General features: G+C 54.7%; 2 protein-coding genes and 1 long non-coding RNA gene across 7 annotated transcripts; 1 reads left to right on the top strand and 2 right to left on the bottom strand.

Moving 5' to 3' along the window:
• Positions 1 to 28: 28 nt before the first annotated feature.
• On the bottom strand, positions 29 to 8,630 carry IPO4 (importin 4). 3 transcript variants are annotated; one of them, XM_059708706.1, is made up of 30 exons: positions 8,344 to 8,630; positions 8,178 to 8,264; positions 8,001 to 8,080; positions 7,866 to 7,907; positions 7,308 to 7,437; positions 7,040 to 7,219; positions 6,726 to 6,791; positions 6,519 to 6,620; positions 6,348 to 6,431; positions 5,931 to 6,095; positions 5,775 to 5,828; positions 5,499 to 5,608; positions 5,104 to 5,212; positions 4,848 to 4,977; positions 4,531 to 4,644; positions 4,315 to 4,428; positions 3,945 to 4,065; positions 3,702 to 3,813; positions 3,475 to 3,590; positions 3,280 to 3,357; positions 3,146 to 3,203; positions 2,947 to 3,049; positions 2,654 to 2,847; positions 2,455 to 2,499; positions 1,964 to 2,089; positions 1,678 to 1,886; positions 1,453 to 1,585; positions 1,268 to 1,372; positions 499 to 568; positions 29 to 380 (listed from the first exon to the last, which is right to left on the bottom strand). In XM_059708706.1, exons 1-30 carry the CDS (start codon positions 8,410 to 8,412, stop codon positions 250 to 252), a joined length of 3,237 nt encoding a protein of 1,078 aa, XP_059564689.1. In that variant the 5' UTR covers positions 8,413 to 8,630; the 3' UTR covers positions 29 to 249. The 3 variants fall into 3 exon arrangements, with proteins under 3 accessions (XP_059564689.1, XP_059564700.1, XP_059564709.1); XM_059708717.1 differs by lacking the exon at positions 1,964 to 2,089; XM_059708726.1 differs by lacking the exons at positions 7,866 to 7,907; positions 8,001 to 8,080; positions 8,178 to 8,264; positions 8,344 to 8,630 and adding an exon at positions 7,634 to 7,724.
• LOC132240989 (uncharacterized) lies at positions 7,996 to 11,722 on the top strand. Its single transcript, XR_009454440.1, has 2 exons — positions 7,996 to 8,101; positions 11,345 to 11,722. It is a non-coding gene; the product is annotated as an uncharacterized LOC132240989 (long non-coding RNA).
• On the bottom strand, positions 8,762 to 15,122 carry TM9SF1 (transmembrane 9 superfamily member 1). Of its 3 annotated transcripts, none has more exons than XM_059708740.1 (6): positions 15,001 to 15,122; positions 13,965 to 14,317; positions 12,322 to 12,943; positions 11,855 to 12,040; positions 9,998 to 10,271; positions 8,762 to 9,418 (listed from the first exon to the last, which is right to left on the bottom strand). In XM_059708740.1, the coding sequence occupies exons 2-6, from the start codon at positions 14,298 to 14,300 to the stop codon at positions 9,025 to 9,027; spliced, it is 1,812 nt and encodes a 603-aa protein (XP_059564723.1). In that variant the 5' UTR covers positions 14,301 to 14,317; positions 15,001 to 15,122; the 3' UTR covers positions 8,762 to 9,024. The 3 variants fall into 3 exon arrangements, with proteins under 3 accessions (XP_059564723.1, XP_059564732.1, XP_059564740.1); XM_059708749.1 differs by lacking the exon at positions 15,001 to 15,122 and adding an exon at positions 14,658 to 14,797; XM_059708757.1 differs by lacking the exon at positions 15,001 to 15,122 and adding an exon at positions 14,621 to 14,763.
• Positions 15,123 to 15,552: the final 430 nt, after the last annotated feature.

The following is a 15,552-nucleotide window of genomic DNA, read 5'->3' on the forward strand; positions in this document are numbered from 1 at the left end:
TCTTCCTGCTCTCAGAGCAGAGCTACTGTTTAAGCAGAAAATGAACTGCCTTTATTACAATATGTTGTCGCAGGTCAATTTGTATTGTCCCACAGCATAGCAGATCACGCCCCAGGGACAGCTCCATAAGGCAGACAGTAAGCAGGGCTGGGGCCCCAGGATCTGGTAAGGCATGAGGTGGAACTGGGCTGAGAGGTAGTCTTGGGGCCCAGGCAGGCTGTTCTCTCTGGCCCAGCTGCAGCCCACAGGCTAGATGAGGCCCAGGATGGCCTGGAGCTCCTGAGCCTTGTCCCCAGGCAGTGAGCCCAGTGCAGTATGGAAGCTGTCGGCGTGCTGTTCGGCCAAGAATGTCAGGAGCAGCAGCAGTGTGGCCTTGGTGTCTGGGAGGGGTAAAGAGAGAGATCCAGGGAGGACTGGCCCCCAACCCCTAGATGCCCCAGACCCTCTGAGCCTTGCTGCTCCTTGCCTCCCCGTCCTGCCCATGAAGGCCACCCTCACCTGGTGGGATCTTGTCATCAGTCTGAATGAGGCTGCAGATGCGCAGGAGCTCAGGAGCCACATCTACAACCTGTGGAAAAAGAAGGGCCGACTTGGGCAGCAGCACCCTGAGCCCCAGGACTGGGGTGGGTGTTAGGGGCCAAGGAGAGACAGTCTTTCTCCCACCAGGGCTGCTGGAGCCCGACACTAATTCACAAGAACCCAAGATAATTGTAAAGCATGAGAAGGACCCATGAAACACTATGATGATAATTTCAGGGGTGGGGAGTGGGGAGGATTAGGGAATTGTGATTAAAGATGATTGAAATCATGGCCTCAAGATCAAAAGCCCAAACACCCAGGAGCTCTACCAACACAATATCTAAAGGGGAAAGACACAGGAACACTAGGACATCAGTCCAAACCTAGCAACTTGGTGCATTCAAATCCAACAGAACTGGACTGGATGATGAGCGGCCCAGACTGGTACCCAAGCTCCATGAAGCACAGCCTGAAAGAGCCCTGTTCTAGGAAACCAGCCTAGTCAAGTGTGACTTCTGGATCAGACCAGAGGTGGAGGCTCTCTGAGGAAAAAGGCTACGTGGAGAGGAAGCACTTCCTCTTCATGACAGGCCTGGCTATCAATCCTTGCAGATCAATGAGAAAGCAGAAAATGGAGTGTCAAAGGGCAGCTTAAACCACCACTCTGCATCACCTACAGCTGAGGCCAACTCTGCCTGTCACTGAGAAGGGAGCATTAAGACCCCTGACGCTCCAGCACTGGGGTTACCTGCTCAGGGCTGCTCTGGTGCAGGAAGCTGAAGAGGTGTCCTATGGTGGCCCACTCCTCCAAGTCCTCCTTCAGTGGCAGGGCGTGCAGCAGAGCAGCCAGCACCTGGACAGACAGATGGCTTTGGTCTCTTGCCCTGCACCCTCCTCAGCTTCCTACCACTGCCCAATGCCCCTACCCCTCACCTGGGGCTCTGGTTTCCTTGTGGGACTGGCCATCAGTAGGCGGGCCAGCGCCCCACAAATGTTATCATGGACACGATTATGGCGCTCCCGTGCCAGGAGGGGCAACAGGAGCCCCACCAGCTTGGAGAAGTATCTGATCCGAAGTCAAGGAAAAGGCACTCTCATCCCCAAGCCCAGGGACACTCCCCCAACGCCACCCCAGCCACTTTTGGAAGCTGAGGATACTCCTGGGCAGGACGGCCCCCATGCTCAGCCAACACGCCCAGTCCAAAGATGGCATTGCTCCGCACTTCGGGGTCTGTCTCCCGGGCGGCGTTCAGCAGCACGGGGAGCAGGCGGGACACAAACTGGGCTGAGGCAGCACCCAGGCCCTGAATGGACTCCGCCAGCGTCCCCACTGCAAAGGACTTCTCTGCCACTGTGCAGCCCTGTTTCTGACGGGAGGAGTGCAAATCAGCCTGGGACTGAGACAGAATGGGGGCGTTGGGCAGAATGGGGTTTGAGCACTCACTGTCTTGCAGAGCAATAATGGCAAGAACCCAGCGAAGAAGGGGGCAAAAGCGTCTCCCCCTGCTGCAGCTGCCAGGGCAGGAATGGCCTCACCGGCGTACTCTAGCAACATGGCATCGTATTCAGCCTGTGGGGCCAGAGCACCAGGGCCAGCTCTGAGACTGTGGCACCTCCCACCATGCTCCTCCACTGCTGAAGGTGGTCCCTGTGAAAGGACTGGCCCCTCCCAGGCTGGGCTTGTTTGTAGCCCAGCTTTTTTTCTTGGCCCTCCTACTCTCACCTACCAATCCAAGCCCGCCCTGAATCCCCCACTCCAGGAAGCCTTCCTTGAATCCCCACTGCCTGAGTGGGAGCAGGGTTGTATCACTCAGAACCATTACCAATCTTTTAGTAGCCCTGGCTCCCCTAGGCCAAGTCCAAGTGCACTGTCCACCCTCCCCTGTGGAGAATACCAAATTACCTGGTCTCACAGTTTGCATCCATAGCTCTCACCTGGTCCTCGTCCTCCTCCTCCTCCTCAGTGTCCTGACAGGCTGTCTGTAGGACGAGGTAGCTCAGCTCAGCCTGAGCTTTCTTGTCCCTTCCCCTCTCCATTGGGTGAGGGCATGGGGAGCTGGACTTGCAGTCTCTGACCATCCCCACCTGGGGCTGGGCCACCTCTTCATCCTGCAGCCCCCACTGCCTTGCTCACCTTCCTCTGCAGCACAGCCTTGAGCATGTTGCAGAGCTCAGCAAGGCGCCCGGGGGGCTGCAATGTGAGGCTCCCACAGCTGCGCAGCACCCCAGTCAGGGCCTCCAGCACAGCCATCACCACTTGGCGCTCCCGCTCCCCGTATACTGCCTGCATGTAGGACGGTACCACCTGGCCCAGGATGATCTGCAGAGCTGAGGATATGATTGGCTGAAGTCCTGGTCAGGCCCTGCCCCTCTACCCCCCAACCTCTGGTACCACAGGCCCCAGCCTGGCCCCGGCACCCTTCTCACCAGCAGTATTGGGTTCTGAGAAGCTTTGAGAGGTCTTGTGCACCGCACAGCAGAACTGTCCCAGAGCCTCATGGGCTGCCTTTCGCACATTCAGGTGAGGGCACTGCAGGATGAGAAGTGGCATGTGCCTGCTCTGTGCAGGGGGAACACAGGGCCCCTAACTCTCAGTCCCCACCCACTTCACCCACTGTCCACTCACCTCCAGAAGTTTAAGTACTTCTTCAAAGACACTCTCCATGTAGGGAAGGAAGGCCACACTGTGAACAGACACATGGCCATGAGGAAGAGGCTCCCAGGCAGGGTACCCAGTGCCAGGGAAGGGCCGATACTCACCTGGTGTTCACAGAGATCTCCCCCAGGGCAGCACAGGTGTCTTCCTTCTCATCAAAAAAGGCATTTTCCACACTGTACCTAGAGTAAGGTGGGGCGTTAGCAGTGATCAGGCACCAGCAGGAGCAGGTCTGGCACTGGCCCCTTGTCCAAAGCTAGAATTCCTCTAACCATTCCTACAATGGCACCCCTCCGCACCCTGAGATCTCTGAGTCATCCTCCTCTTCCTCGTCCTCATCCATGAGTTCCTCCTCTTCCTCTCCATCACTCTCATCATCAAACAGAAGAAAGGAGCTGCTGCTGTCGTACTGAGGCTGGACAGAAGAGGCACACACAGCAGGGATTTTGCCTCAGCTGGTGTAAGGAGATAAATCTCACCCTCCGGCCAGCCTTCCCCAACCACCTAGCCCTCCCATTCCGCTCACCACAATGCCCTCAGTGGAACGCAGTGACAACAGCATGAGTCTGGTGATTTGTGGCAGGTAGGGTGCCAGGCGCTCACCCATCAGCCCCGATAAAGCTGCAAACAGGCTGTACCTGGTGGAGGCAGGTGGAAGCTGTACAGTCCTGCCTACTACAGCCAGACAGGATGGGGGAGCCAGGGGAAACCTATGGTCCAGAACCAGAGGACTGAGGTCTGGAGTGGGGACAAATGAGGGCTCACTCACGTGCAGCGCCGCAAGTCAGGGTCGTCTACCTGGTCACATAGGCCAAGCCCCAGCTGGCAGCATTCCTCAGCCAGGGGCCTCATGGGCTCCCCCACTGCTCGTGCCAGCACCCCCAGTGTCTCTGTGGGGGCAAAGACTTGGTTAGTACTGGGATGTGGAGCTGGTCAGAGGAATGCATGGCCAAGGCCTGGGACCAAAGATGGCAGTTGGAGGTAATTCAGAAATCCCACCTACTCTTAGATACAACGGGAATGCCTTCTTCAACGAGCGGGAAGACACCTGGGCTGCCCTGGGGAGACCTCTGTGAACACCAGGTGAGCACCAGCCCTTCCCTGGCACCGGGAACCCTGCCTGGGAGCCCCTTCCTCACCCAGGCTCTGGATCCGCAAAGGCTGAAAGTCCTCATGGCCTATCATCAGGAAGTCCCGCAGGTGCTCCATGACGGTGGGGAAGTAGGGCAGCAGGGAGGCCTGGGCAGCCGTGGCTGAAGAACAGAATCAGGTGTGGGATGTGGGGGGTTCCGGGATCAACGGCTACAGGCTTTCTGGGTGAACCCGCGCCCTCTTTCCTGCCTCCTTCTCCTCACCAATGGCCCCCAGGGCGCTCACAGCCAGCTCCTTGGCCCGGGGGCTGCTGGGGTTGCTCAGAGGATGCAGCATACATTCCATAAGCTCCGGGAGGTAGGGCTGCACTTTCGGCCCTGTGGGAAAGGCCACCCCGCTCACAACCAAACCGGGTCTCCCCTTCCGGGCGTCCAACTGGTTCTAGGCTGACACTCCTTGTAGCTCTGCCACACCCTTTTCCCCACCACAGGCAGCAGTTCTAGGAGTGGCATATCCTGCCCTACTTCAGCCAAAGCTATAGCTTTGTCCCCTACCTCGAACCCCCAACTGCCATCACTACCTAGGTTCTCCACGAAATTCTCAAGGGCATAGCAAGCCCTGGCTAGATGGTGTGTATGCCCAGGAGACACCGACTTCAGGTAGGCAAGGAGCAGTGGCATCACCTCCCGTGAATAGCTGCTGATTTGAGGCTGTGGGAGAGAGCGAGTCCTGAGTCAGCTCAACCGCAGAGCACGTACCTATACCTAAGTGCCAAAGGCAGAAGACATGAGGCTAGTCCCCGGGACGAGTGGCTATCCACATGCAGCCCCGCTGACCTGTAGGTTCTCTGAGAACTGGCCCAGGGTAAACAGTGCAGCATTACGCACAACTTGCGACGGGTCCTCTAGGCCCTTGCACACAATCTGCAGTAGTGGAAGCAGCAGTCTGGATGAGGCAGGACAAGAGAACATATTCTGAGGGGTCTAGGCTGAGCTGTTCTCCTGTTTCCCCTGGGAAAACCAAGGGTTTTTCCATCATTGGATGGTAGGTACCACCCCCTGGTCCCTGTAGCTGGGACAGCAATTTATTTTTCAATTCAGAATACTTCTGAGATTAGAGGGTAGACATTACTGATAATAAGGCACGAATGACAAGCATAGACCAGGACTACCATGGGCCACGTGGTCTTCCTTCCCATGGTCTACCCTCACTGTAAGATGGAAATAAACACCTCTGCCTGATGTGGTCGCTAGCTCCATCAGACAGCACAGCCAGTACCAGGAGCCCAGCCTTGCGCTGGTATGGGTTCTCACTCCGCAAGGCCTCTTCCAGCATGGGCATCTAAGGGAGCACAGGACAGTCTCCTGAAACCCCAGCACAAGCCTGCCCATTCCTGTGGCAACAGGCCCTCCACACCCATTAGTGCCTAAATCTCCTCCGCCTTGGGGGACTAGGCACTCCTGGGGGTAGGGGCACTGGGGCACCAAAAGAATGGAGCCACACTTACCAGCGGGGTAAAGAGCTTCTCAGGGGGCAAATGTAGTGCCAACATGTCCACAACCTAAAAAACGACAGGGAAACTTGGCTGGACTCCATCTCTGCCCCCCAACCTCCCACAGCCACCTAAGACCCTGCCCCCCGCCCCCTTTGTCTCACATCCCACCTGTACAGCAAAGTGCTTGGGTGTCTCTCCCACCAGCCCAATCTCCAGTTCTTCCTCCTCTGCATCCCGGTCCTCAGGATCCAGCTGGCCCAAGGGGGGCTCGGCAGCCATAATGGGGAAAAGGGTGTGCAGCAAGGAGGGCAGGAGACGATTCTTCAGTAAGGCCTTGAAAGGGAGGGTGGAAAGGTGTCCCTGAGAATCTGCTCCCCAGATGGACTCACATTACAAATTCTAGCCTTCCAGGCCAGAAAGGGGTCTAGCCGGAGATTCCAAATCTCCCAGCCAGGAGCCAGGATGAGGACAGGCCAAGTCTTAAGCATCTTAGCTACGGTACTTTAGATACTCCAAGATGGTAGAAAAAAACCAAGAGTGAGATGAGGGATGGAGGTGGCATTGTGTGTGTCAGAGGGCACTCACCTTGCTCTTGACTTTGACCAAAAAAGTGAGGCTGCAGAGAATACGCACACGAACTGCATCACCCAGAGCCACGTTTCCAGCCACCTGTCCAGAGACTAAGGCGAATCAGAAACAGACACACACACACAAAATCCAGAACAAGCAGCAGGGGCCATGCCCACCCAGGCTCACCCCAAGGCAGAATGTGAGGATCTCAGAGAGGTGGGGGCTGATGATAGGCATCTCTGACTCCAGCAATTCATCCAGGGCCTCCAAGGCCTCACAGGCCTTTGCCTGCCACACAGACAGACAAGTCATAGGGTCACCATACTATTATTCAGTGGACCAGGCTGGATGCTCCTCTTCCCTTCCAACAGAGGTCCTCCCAAATGTCCTCACCTCATCTACAGAGATCAGAGTCTGCACGGCCGTGATGAGCTTAGGCACTAACATCCGTGCTAGAAGCTGGAGGACAAAGGATGAGTTGAGTCACAGAAAACAGGATGCAGCCTCGTCTTAGGCCCCAGAAGCTGGCAGCTTCCTTGAAATCTGGACACAGGAGCAGCCCAGGTATAGCCACCCAGTCTCCCCTCTCAAGTGTTAGGAAGGACAAAAGGCAGAGAAAGAATCTAAAGTAGCTCTGTGTCCTGCAAGGGTAAGGACATAAAGGCTTGACGATAGGGGGCCAGAGAAGGCGAGGGCCCACATCTCACCACGTCATCAGGGCCGAGATAAGGGGCCATGGCGGTCAGAGTGCGCAGAGAGTAGAAGAGCAGCCCAGGAGAGCCCGCCTCACCAAGGGTCTCCTTCAGAAGCCGAAGAAGCTCGCGGTAGTGGAGTCGGAAGGCCTCAGGCCGGGAGGTCACCACTACACTTAGCAGCATAAGCCCCATCTGTCCAGGAGTGGGGGATGAGAGGGAAAAACGTAAGTGGTCTATCCAGCCTCTTGGCCCCTCCCTCCTGCCAACCATGTGACAGTACCTCTCTCTCAGGGACGTGGGGACTGTGGGTACTGTGCTGAAGAAGCTGCATGAGCTGAGGCCAGGCCTGCAGGCCTTCCTTCCGAAAAATAGTGGCTGAGAGCTGGGCCAGGCTAAGGCTCACATTGTGCCTGTGAACAGGAGAGATTCCCCAACCCCAATCACCCTCCAATACCCTCCCCTGCACATGCTGGCCCAGCCTCCATGGGGTGGCCAAGAGAGAAACTTCCGGGTGGGGACGCAGGGTCTTTGCCAGGTTGGGACACACAAGACAGAGGCTCAGGGCGAGTCAACAGCATGGTGGGGGTATAATCTGGTGAGCTTGACTTCATTCATACTGAATTTCAGTTCCATTCTTCGGCAGAACATCAAGGCACATTCTCAAGAACTTCCGTCTTCAACACACCTTTAGAATTCTTGCTCTACCCTTGGACTAAAACTGAAGTCCCTGCCCCCCAACTCCCAGCCTGGAGTTGAAAGAGAGGGCAGAAACCCGGAGTGGGTGTCAGCCTGGGGCCAGTCAGGACCCGGGAGGAGGTGCGTGGGTGGGGGGACTTACTCTGTCTCTCTCTGGAGGGTCGTCAGGACCAGGGACTTGAGGCTGGAACACAGGGGCCGGCAGGTGTTTGGTTGGTCCTCTGCCCGCCCGCCCCGTCCCGCCGGGCCCCGCCCTGCCGCGCCGCGCCCCGCCCACCTCTCCCGGTGCTCCGCCGCCAGCCTTCGCCAGCGGGTGTTGAGTCGTCTGCGGGTCAGCACAGCTGCGAACTGGCGGATCTGGGACGAGGAAGCAGGCACGTGAGGGTCTGGGCAGGGGCAGGGCCCTGACCAGTGGGCACAGTGGGGAGCTCGGCGGGAAGCGGAGGGGCCTCACCTGGGGATCGGTCGCCGAGGCCAGCAGGTCGCAGAGCGCGGGCAGTGCGGCGGGGTCCCGAAGGGCGGTCTGAAGCTGTTCGGTGGCCTGGGGGAGGCGGGGGGTCAGAGTCGGGTTTTCCCCGAAACCTCCCGCTCGCCCCGGTCTGGCTCCGCCCGCCCTGTACCCGGCGGATGCGCTCGGTGTCCGGCAGCAATAGCTCCCGCAGGATCTGTTCCAGGCCCGCGGGCTCCATGGCAGCAGCCGAGCGGCCGTTACTTGGCCGGGAGGTGGGAGGGTCTGCACGTGGAGGCTCTGAAACCCACTTCCGGCGGAAAGGGCGTTGCTCCGCGACCCTCCCGTCGCCAGGGTGATTCAACTTGCTTCCCACGGGAGCTCAGGCTCCTCCACTTCCGTTGGGCTAAGCGCGGCTGAGCCGCGGAAACTGCACCCAGCCGACGTAGGTTCCTCCTGCCGAGAGTTCCCAAGCTCCGTGGAACACGGAATTTCGTGAATTCCGGGGCCAACCCGGCTTCCTAAGGAACGCGGCCTGTAAAGCCAGGGCTCGAGTTCCTATATCCAGACCAAACCTTCCAACTACAGGATCCTTTTTCTTAATAAATTTTATTTTGATAATTGTAAAAAGAAAAATCAGGACCAAAATGAAAGGCAACTTAAAAAGTTCAAATATATACTTCTTATATAATAGAGATTTATAATTTCTGGAACTTCCCGCGGGAAGGGAGGCGCAAAGGGCAAAGGGAAAGGCAACAATGCCATCACACAATTCAGTCAATCAGGAGAGATGTTGGTAAGAAATAAACGAAACGTGAAGAAAGGGAGAGAAGAGCAGTTTTGCCACCCAAAACTAGTCCATTTTGAGGTTAACATAGATATAACGGATGAACTTTAGGGAAGAAAAAAAGGAGATGGTGCCCAGCATGAGGAAGAAGATGTAACCAGTGAGTAAGGAGTAGCCAAAGAATTCCACTGTCTGTACGGGCCCTGACATGTTGGAGCGCCTGGCATAGTAGAAGACTGAGTAGAGGAAGATGAAGAGCCCAGTGGAGCCAACGCTCAGTACAGATCGCCACCACCAGCGGTAATCCTCCCCTGACAACTGGAAGTAGGTGAGCGCAATGGAGATGCAAGCCCCCACACTCAGCAGGATGGCAAAGACAAAGAAGAGGATGCCATACAAAGTGTACTGCTCCCGACCCCATACTGTGGCAAAGATGTAGTACAGCTCCACAGAGATGGCACTGTGAAGAGAAGAGACAAGACACTGCATTAAAGGGCTGTGCACTGGCAGCACAGTGGCCAGGCCAAAACCTAGCCATCATCCCTCCATGTTACTGGGTCACTTGTGGCAAGTGGGTCCAATCTACTTTGCCCTGGAGTTCATAGTTTGTTGGGGATTCTTTTACGTATGATTAGCTGCTTTCATTTTAAGAACATTTTTGATAGGTTGAGAGCAGGGATCTTGACTGTTTTATTTTCCATTGTATTATCTGCCCACCACTAAGAGGTACTCAACAAATAGAATGAGTAATCAAATGGGCTTTAACTCACATAGCATTTGCAAACACTAAAGTCAGAAATCAGGAAGAGGGTGAAAGGAGCAATTTCTGTAGAGAGCTTTACAAGTGAGACACCTCATATCTGTACTGATTCAAACTCAGTCCTGCTTGGAGAAAGGAGGAACCCTTTAGTGATCTCTTAATGGTACAGCTGAACCAGAGATTATCACTGACATTGGGTTAGGGCATAGGGTGAGTGGGGAAAGGAAAAGCTGAGGTCAGAAACCTGAAAGGGATGGCCATAGGATAAAGGGAGGATACCTGAAAGGCAGGAAGCCTCCAACAGTCATGTGGATGAGAGTAGACTTGTACCAGGGCTGAGGCGGGATTTCCCGGGCGATGTTCTTGGTGCGACAAGGTGCATCAAAGGGGTTAGCATTGTTCTTCCCGAAGATACCACCAATGACAGTGAGGGGAAAGCCCACCAGCAGCCAAACCGTCAGAAGCAGCAGGATGGTGGTGGCTGGCAAAGCCTGGGTCGAACCATTGGCCCAATGTACTGAGTTCACCACACTCCAGGTCAGGAAGAAAGGCACTGCAAGGATGGGCCCCCAGAGAGAGGGTCAGCATTAGGAGCTACATCCCTGGGGCACCCACCCAGACTGCTCCCAGGCAGATGCAACCCTTTCCTATTCCATTCCTTGTTCCTTATCTTACCAACACCCCTTCTCTCCCATCCATTATCATTAAGGATCAAGGCAGCTTTACATAATGACCTAAGAGTGACACAAGTCCACCTGCCCCCCAAGGGCCTGTCCTGCTGTGGCATCAATGAGTCCCAACATGAAACATTCCTTTCCTTCAGAAAGCCCTGGTTCAACCATAAATGTGATGGAATATGAATCAGACCTTCAGCATTGGGAACATGAAAGTTTTAGAATGCAAATTATTACTGCCTTTGAAAGGATACGCCAACTTGAAGGCTAGAGTGCGGTAGCCCACCTCAAAAATAAGAAAATTAAACCCTAGCCAGTTTGGCTCAGTGGATAGAGTGTCGGCCCGTGGACTGAAGGGTCCTGGGTTTGATTCTGGTCAAGGGCATATACCTCAGTTACAGCCTCGATCCCCATGCGGGAGGCAACCAATCAATGTGTGTCTCTCACATTGATGTTTCTCTCTACCTCTCCTCCTCCACTCTGAAAAATCAATGAAAAAATATCCTTAAGTGAGGCTTAACAAAAAAATAATAATAAAATAAAACAAAAAAAGTGAGTATCAAAAAATAAATTCAAGGTATTATCTCACTGTAATAGTTGAGATTACAGGCTCTAGAGTTGGAATGCTTGGGTCTGAAACCTGGTTCACTACTTTTTAAAAAATATATATATTTATTGATTTCAGAGAGGAAGGGAAAGGGAGAAAGATAGAAAAATCAATGATGAGAGAGAATTATTGATTGGCTGCCTCCTACATGCCCCCTGTTGGGATTGAGCTGCAACCCAGGCATGTGTCCTTGACCAGAATCGAATCCAGGACCCTTCAGTCCACAGATTGACGCGCTACCCACTGAGCCAAACCGACTAGGGCTGGTTCACTACTTTTTTTCGTTAATCCTCACCAGAGATATACTTCCATTGATTTTTTTTTTTTTTTTTTTTTTTTAGAGAGAGTGGAAGGGAGAGGAAGAGACAGAAACATCGATCGGCTGCCTCCCGCATGTGCCTCAACCAGGGCCGGGATTGAGCCTGCAGCTGAGACATGTGCCCCTGACCGAATCCAACCCAGGATCCTTGAGTCCACAGCCCAACGTTTTATCCACTAAGCCAAACCAGCTAGGGCTGGTTCACTACTTTTTAGGAGTGTAATCTCAGACAAGCTACTTAATCTGTCTGAAATAAAAAATGGGGGTAATATTAACTACCTCATAGAGTTATTGTGAGGATTAAATGAGATGAAAGCATGCTGAATACTTACCACACTGCCTAGGACATTTTAAGGGCTTCATATTTTTAACCATGCAAAATAAATGCATTCTTGTCTTTTGAATGGTTTTCTAATTGTTTTGTGTGTTTTTCTGTCTTCCTATTTTCATTCCCTTTGAGCCTCTGACTCTATCCCAGGTTCCATGATGTATTCTAAGTTCCTAAGTTGGCCCAACAGGGAAAGGGCAATTCTCACCAGAGAAGAGACTGGTGGTAAGAATGATGTTCCACACCCAACGCTCGCCTCCGATCTGCCGGTAGAAGTGGCTGGACACATAGCCAGAGATGCAGCAGGTCAGGGCATACAACAAGATGGCTGCTGAGTTAATGGCCCCATGATGGTGCACATTGAACATGCCGAGCAGCGCCATGACAATAATGCCTGCAGGGTGGTAGTGGAAAATCCGTGTTAGGGCTCACCTATCCTTCTTCTGGCAATTTCAGAGGAATCAGCCCCCTTCTCCCAGACCCAAGGCCTCCAGCAAAACACTATCGCCCAGTTCTGTCGTCCAGAAAACCCACAATTAGAATATACACATCCTTGCTAGAGCCATCCCACCCTTAGTCTGCCCCTCACCTTAGATCTGCAGATTCTCTCTGAACAAACCACCTACTTGGATTTAATCCTTTAGAAATATCCCTGGTTAATTTTTATCACCTCACCAGTGCCAAGGGCCAGGAACTGGGCACCCACACCAAGCACAGCGCAGAGCAGACCACGGTATGGAGGGAAACGGAAGACATCTGTATGGATGATTTTCCAGCCATTGTCACCTTGGTCAAAGTCATCACCAGAACCTGCGGAGGTTGTCTCCTCATCCAGGTTGTACCGAGCCAGGTCATTCCGAAGCACACGCATGAGAATGACGGCCACGAAACCCACCAGTAAAAACACAAGCACCATGGAATTGATGATGGATAACCAATGGATTTCCAGTGTTCGGGGGAAGAAACCACCATCATCACCACGGCGCCTGTCACTCCGGCGCTCCACTGAAGTCTCAGACCAGCGCACACTGTACGTGTGGGTGAGGCCCAGGAACTCATCAGGTCGTAACCCATCTAAACTGTGGGGCTTGACGTCCCGCACTGAGACATTGGCAAATATAATTCGATCTCCATGGAATTCCAGGTGAAAATCCAAATGGGTCCAGAGTCCTATCTTGTGGCTGTGAGGCAGGAAGCCACTCTCCTCCATGTAGCCCACAAAGCCACGGAGTGGCAAGTCGTCCACCACGAATTCAAAATAGTACAATTCCTCGATGGCCTGGCGCAGCTGTTCCACCTACAAAAAGCAAGTCAGGAATCAGACAAGACCTCCCTAGCACAGGGTTAGAGAAGGGTTTTTCAACTTTGGCACTGTTGACATTTAGGGCTGAATAATTCTTTCTTGTTGGATGATGTAAGGTACATCATCCCTGGCTTCTGCTCACTAGAGTATCATCCCTCGATAATGACAATCAAAAATATCTCCAGGCAGTGCCAAATGTCCCTTGGGAGACAAAATTGCCCCCTGTCTTGATCCACTGGGTTAGACCCTATAATGTTGTGATTCTCCAAAAGCAAGTATGACTTGACAGGGTTAAGGCCTAGAAAAAGGAGAGAGGCAAGGTGTAAGAAGGTCTAGAGTAGATTAAGGAAAACTGTCCAAATATAAGATTTGCTAAAGAAAATAGTATGACAGCCCTGGCTGGTGTTGCTAAATGGTTAGAGCATCACCCCACGCATTGAAGGGTTCGATTCCTGGTTCAGGGCACATTCCTGGGTTGTGGTTCACTCCCTGCCCCCCATCAGGGTTTGTGAAGGAGGCAACCGGTCAGTGTGTCTCTCTTACATCAATGTTTCTCTCTCCTTCCTTCCCTCCTTTCCAGTCTCTGAAAAGCAATGGAAAAAAATACCGAGTGAGGATTAACAAAAAGAAAGAAAAAAGCACGACAGGGACGTTTAAGTAGAGTGTAAAGGAGCCCATTACGGAAGGGCTGAAAGGTGAGTATGGGCGGAAATAACTGTAGCAGTGGTAGTTGGGAGCTTACTACCGGAGAGAAGCTTGAGTCAGGAGCCCGGGGCTCCAATATCGGCTCTGCAATTCCCTATCCATGTAGTCTTGAAAAAGTCACCTCTGTGCAAAGTATGTTCCTTCATCAACTGAATGCAAATAATACCACCTGCCCTGCCTGTCACGTGGGGCTGTAGTTAAAATCAAGTCAGATCTTTTCATAAAGATGCTTTGAAAGCCATAAATGTGATGCGCTGTTATTAGTCCCTGGGAGGGAGGGCTAAGTTCTAGCCAATGAGGAGGGACTGACCTGTGCAGAACTGAGCTGCATGTGGCACAGAATTCTCTTTTCCACATTCTCCCGAAAGCGAATCTCGTACAAAGACTCGGCCATTCTGTCACCGTCCAGCACTTCACCCAGGCTAAGGCTTTTGTGCCGTATCTTCTCAGGGCAGCAGACTGGAAGCTGATAGTAGTGGTAAGTCTCCTGAGGGTTATGGTAGGGTCCCACTTTGTTGACATACAGAATGACAGGGTCGCCGGCTTTGTAATGTGTCACACCTGCCACCCCCGTTGTGCTCAGCAGCAGCGTCAGGAGGGGCAACCACTGGCAGCTCCAACTTCTCGGGGGCCCTAGGACTGTCATCCTTAAGGCAGTGGAACCTGTTTGGGAGAGTGCTGAGGTTATGGAAACCAGCAATCAACTCATGACGCCCCAAGTCAAGAGCTCAATGATTGAATTCCTCCCATTGGCGCATCCGACCTTCTCTCAGAACGCCATCTCCGGATCCCCTACGCCACACCATGCTTCTATCCCAAAGACTGGGCTGCACCTCTGCTCTCTTGTCCTCAGCCCGGGCTTCCCCCGCTCCCCGCAGCCCACCTGCTCCGGGCTCCCCCTCCCCCTCCCCCCTCCCGACCGCGCGCCCCAGCCCGTTGCCATGACGACGCCGCGCTGCCTCGCACCTCCAGCACCTTCCCGCCGCAGTCCCGGGGTCCTCACCGCGCGGGAAGGGCTGGCCGAGGCGGCGCCAGAAGCCTCAGCGGCCCCGTAGCTGCCCTTGGGCTCCCGCTGGGGTCTGCCCCAGAGCTGCGCGCTAGCGGCGGCCTGCTGAGGACCTGGGGACCGACCTCCATGGGGTTGGCCGCCGCTGTGCCTGATCGTAGCGACTGCAGTCACACCACGTGAGACCCCGCACTCCGCTCAGCGAAGTGCTCGCTCAGGAGTTTTGTGAAGCGGCAGGCCCGGCCCAGCTCTGGCGACCGCTCAAGGCTCAGCCTGCCTCTCCCCGGGCCGGGGGCCCTCCTGGCGATCGGGAGAGCAGCCCAAGACACGTCAGTCTTACCACTTCCGCTCTCACCCGCGGGGCCCTCAGCCCGGCTGGAAGCGTCTTCCCAGACGTTAAAGGGGACTAACCCCGCTGACGGTTCCTGAGCAGGGCTGCGGACGGGGCCTGGCTATCAAGATCAAGGCGTCGTTTCGGGAAAAGAGTCGTCGCCGGGCCGCCCTCCTGTCCCCGGGAAGGTTTGGGCAGAGGGCTTGAGCAGTTCCCGCGTGCGCGCCCAGTGACTGTCCAGGACGTGGAACCCGGGCGGCGGCCGTGCCCTCACCTAGTGGGCGCCCCGAAGCGTTTGCCGGCTGCACCAACGGCCTTCGCCACCGGCCTAGACCTGAGCGGTCCACGCCCCCCAGCCCGGGCCTAGCGAGGCTGTGGGCACAGCCCACCCAGGGTCCTCGAGCCTGGATCTCACCTCCCGCCCCCCGTCCTGAACGGCCTGTCTTCCCGAGGCTGCAGTGGAGGCCTCCGGGGCCGTGCAACGACCGTTCATGTCTGACGATAGGCAGGCCTGCGCGGGGGCCGGTGCGGGGGCACAGAGAGGGTGTCTGCCCGTTCCCC

This window comes from Myotis daubentonii, chromosome 1 (genome assembly GCF_963259705.1).
Source record: "Myotis daubentonii chromosome 1, mMyoDau2.1, whole genome shotgun sequence".
In the NCBI taxonomy this organism is placed as follows: domain Eukaryota; kingdom Metazoa; phylum Chordata; class Mammalia; order Chiroptera; family Vespertilionidae; genus Myotis; species Myotis daubentonii.

Excerpts from the sequence above, each read along its gene's own strand:
- IPO4 (XM_059708706.1), bottom strand. The coding sequence starts at position 8,412 with ATGGAGCCCGCGGGCCTGGAACAGATCCTGCGGGAGCTATTGCTGCCG. Across the intron at positions 2,848-2,946 it reads CTCAGAACCCAATACTGCTG|CTCTGCAGATCATCCTGGGC; the intron begins GTGAGAAGGGTG and ends TCATATCCTCAG. Across the intron at positions 1,586-1,677 it reads GGGGGCCGTCCTGCCCAGGA|ATACTTCTCCAAGCTGGTGG; the intron begins GTATCCTCAGCT and ends ACTTCGGATCAG.
- TM9SF1 (XM_059708740.1), bottom strand. The coding sequence starts at position 14,300 with ATGACAGTCCTAGGGCCCCCGAGAAGTTGGAGCTGCCAGTGGTTGCCC. Across the intron at positions 12,944-13,964 it reads TGCAGCTCAGTTCTGCACAG|GTGGAACAGCTGCGCCAGGC; the intron begins GTCAGTCCCTCC and ends TGCTTTTTGTAG. Across the intron at positions 9,419-9,997 it reads GGAGGCTTCCTGCCTTTCAG|TGCCATCTCTGTGGAGCTGT; the intron begins GTATCCTCCCTT and ends TTCTCTTCACAG.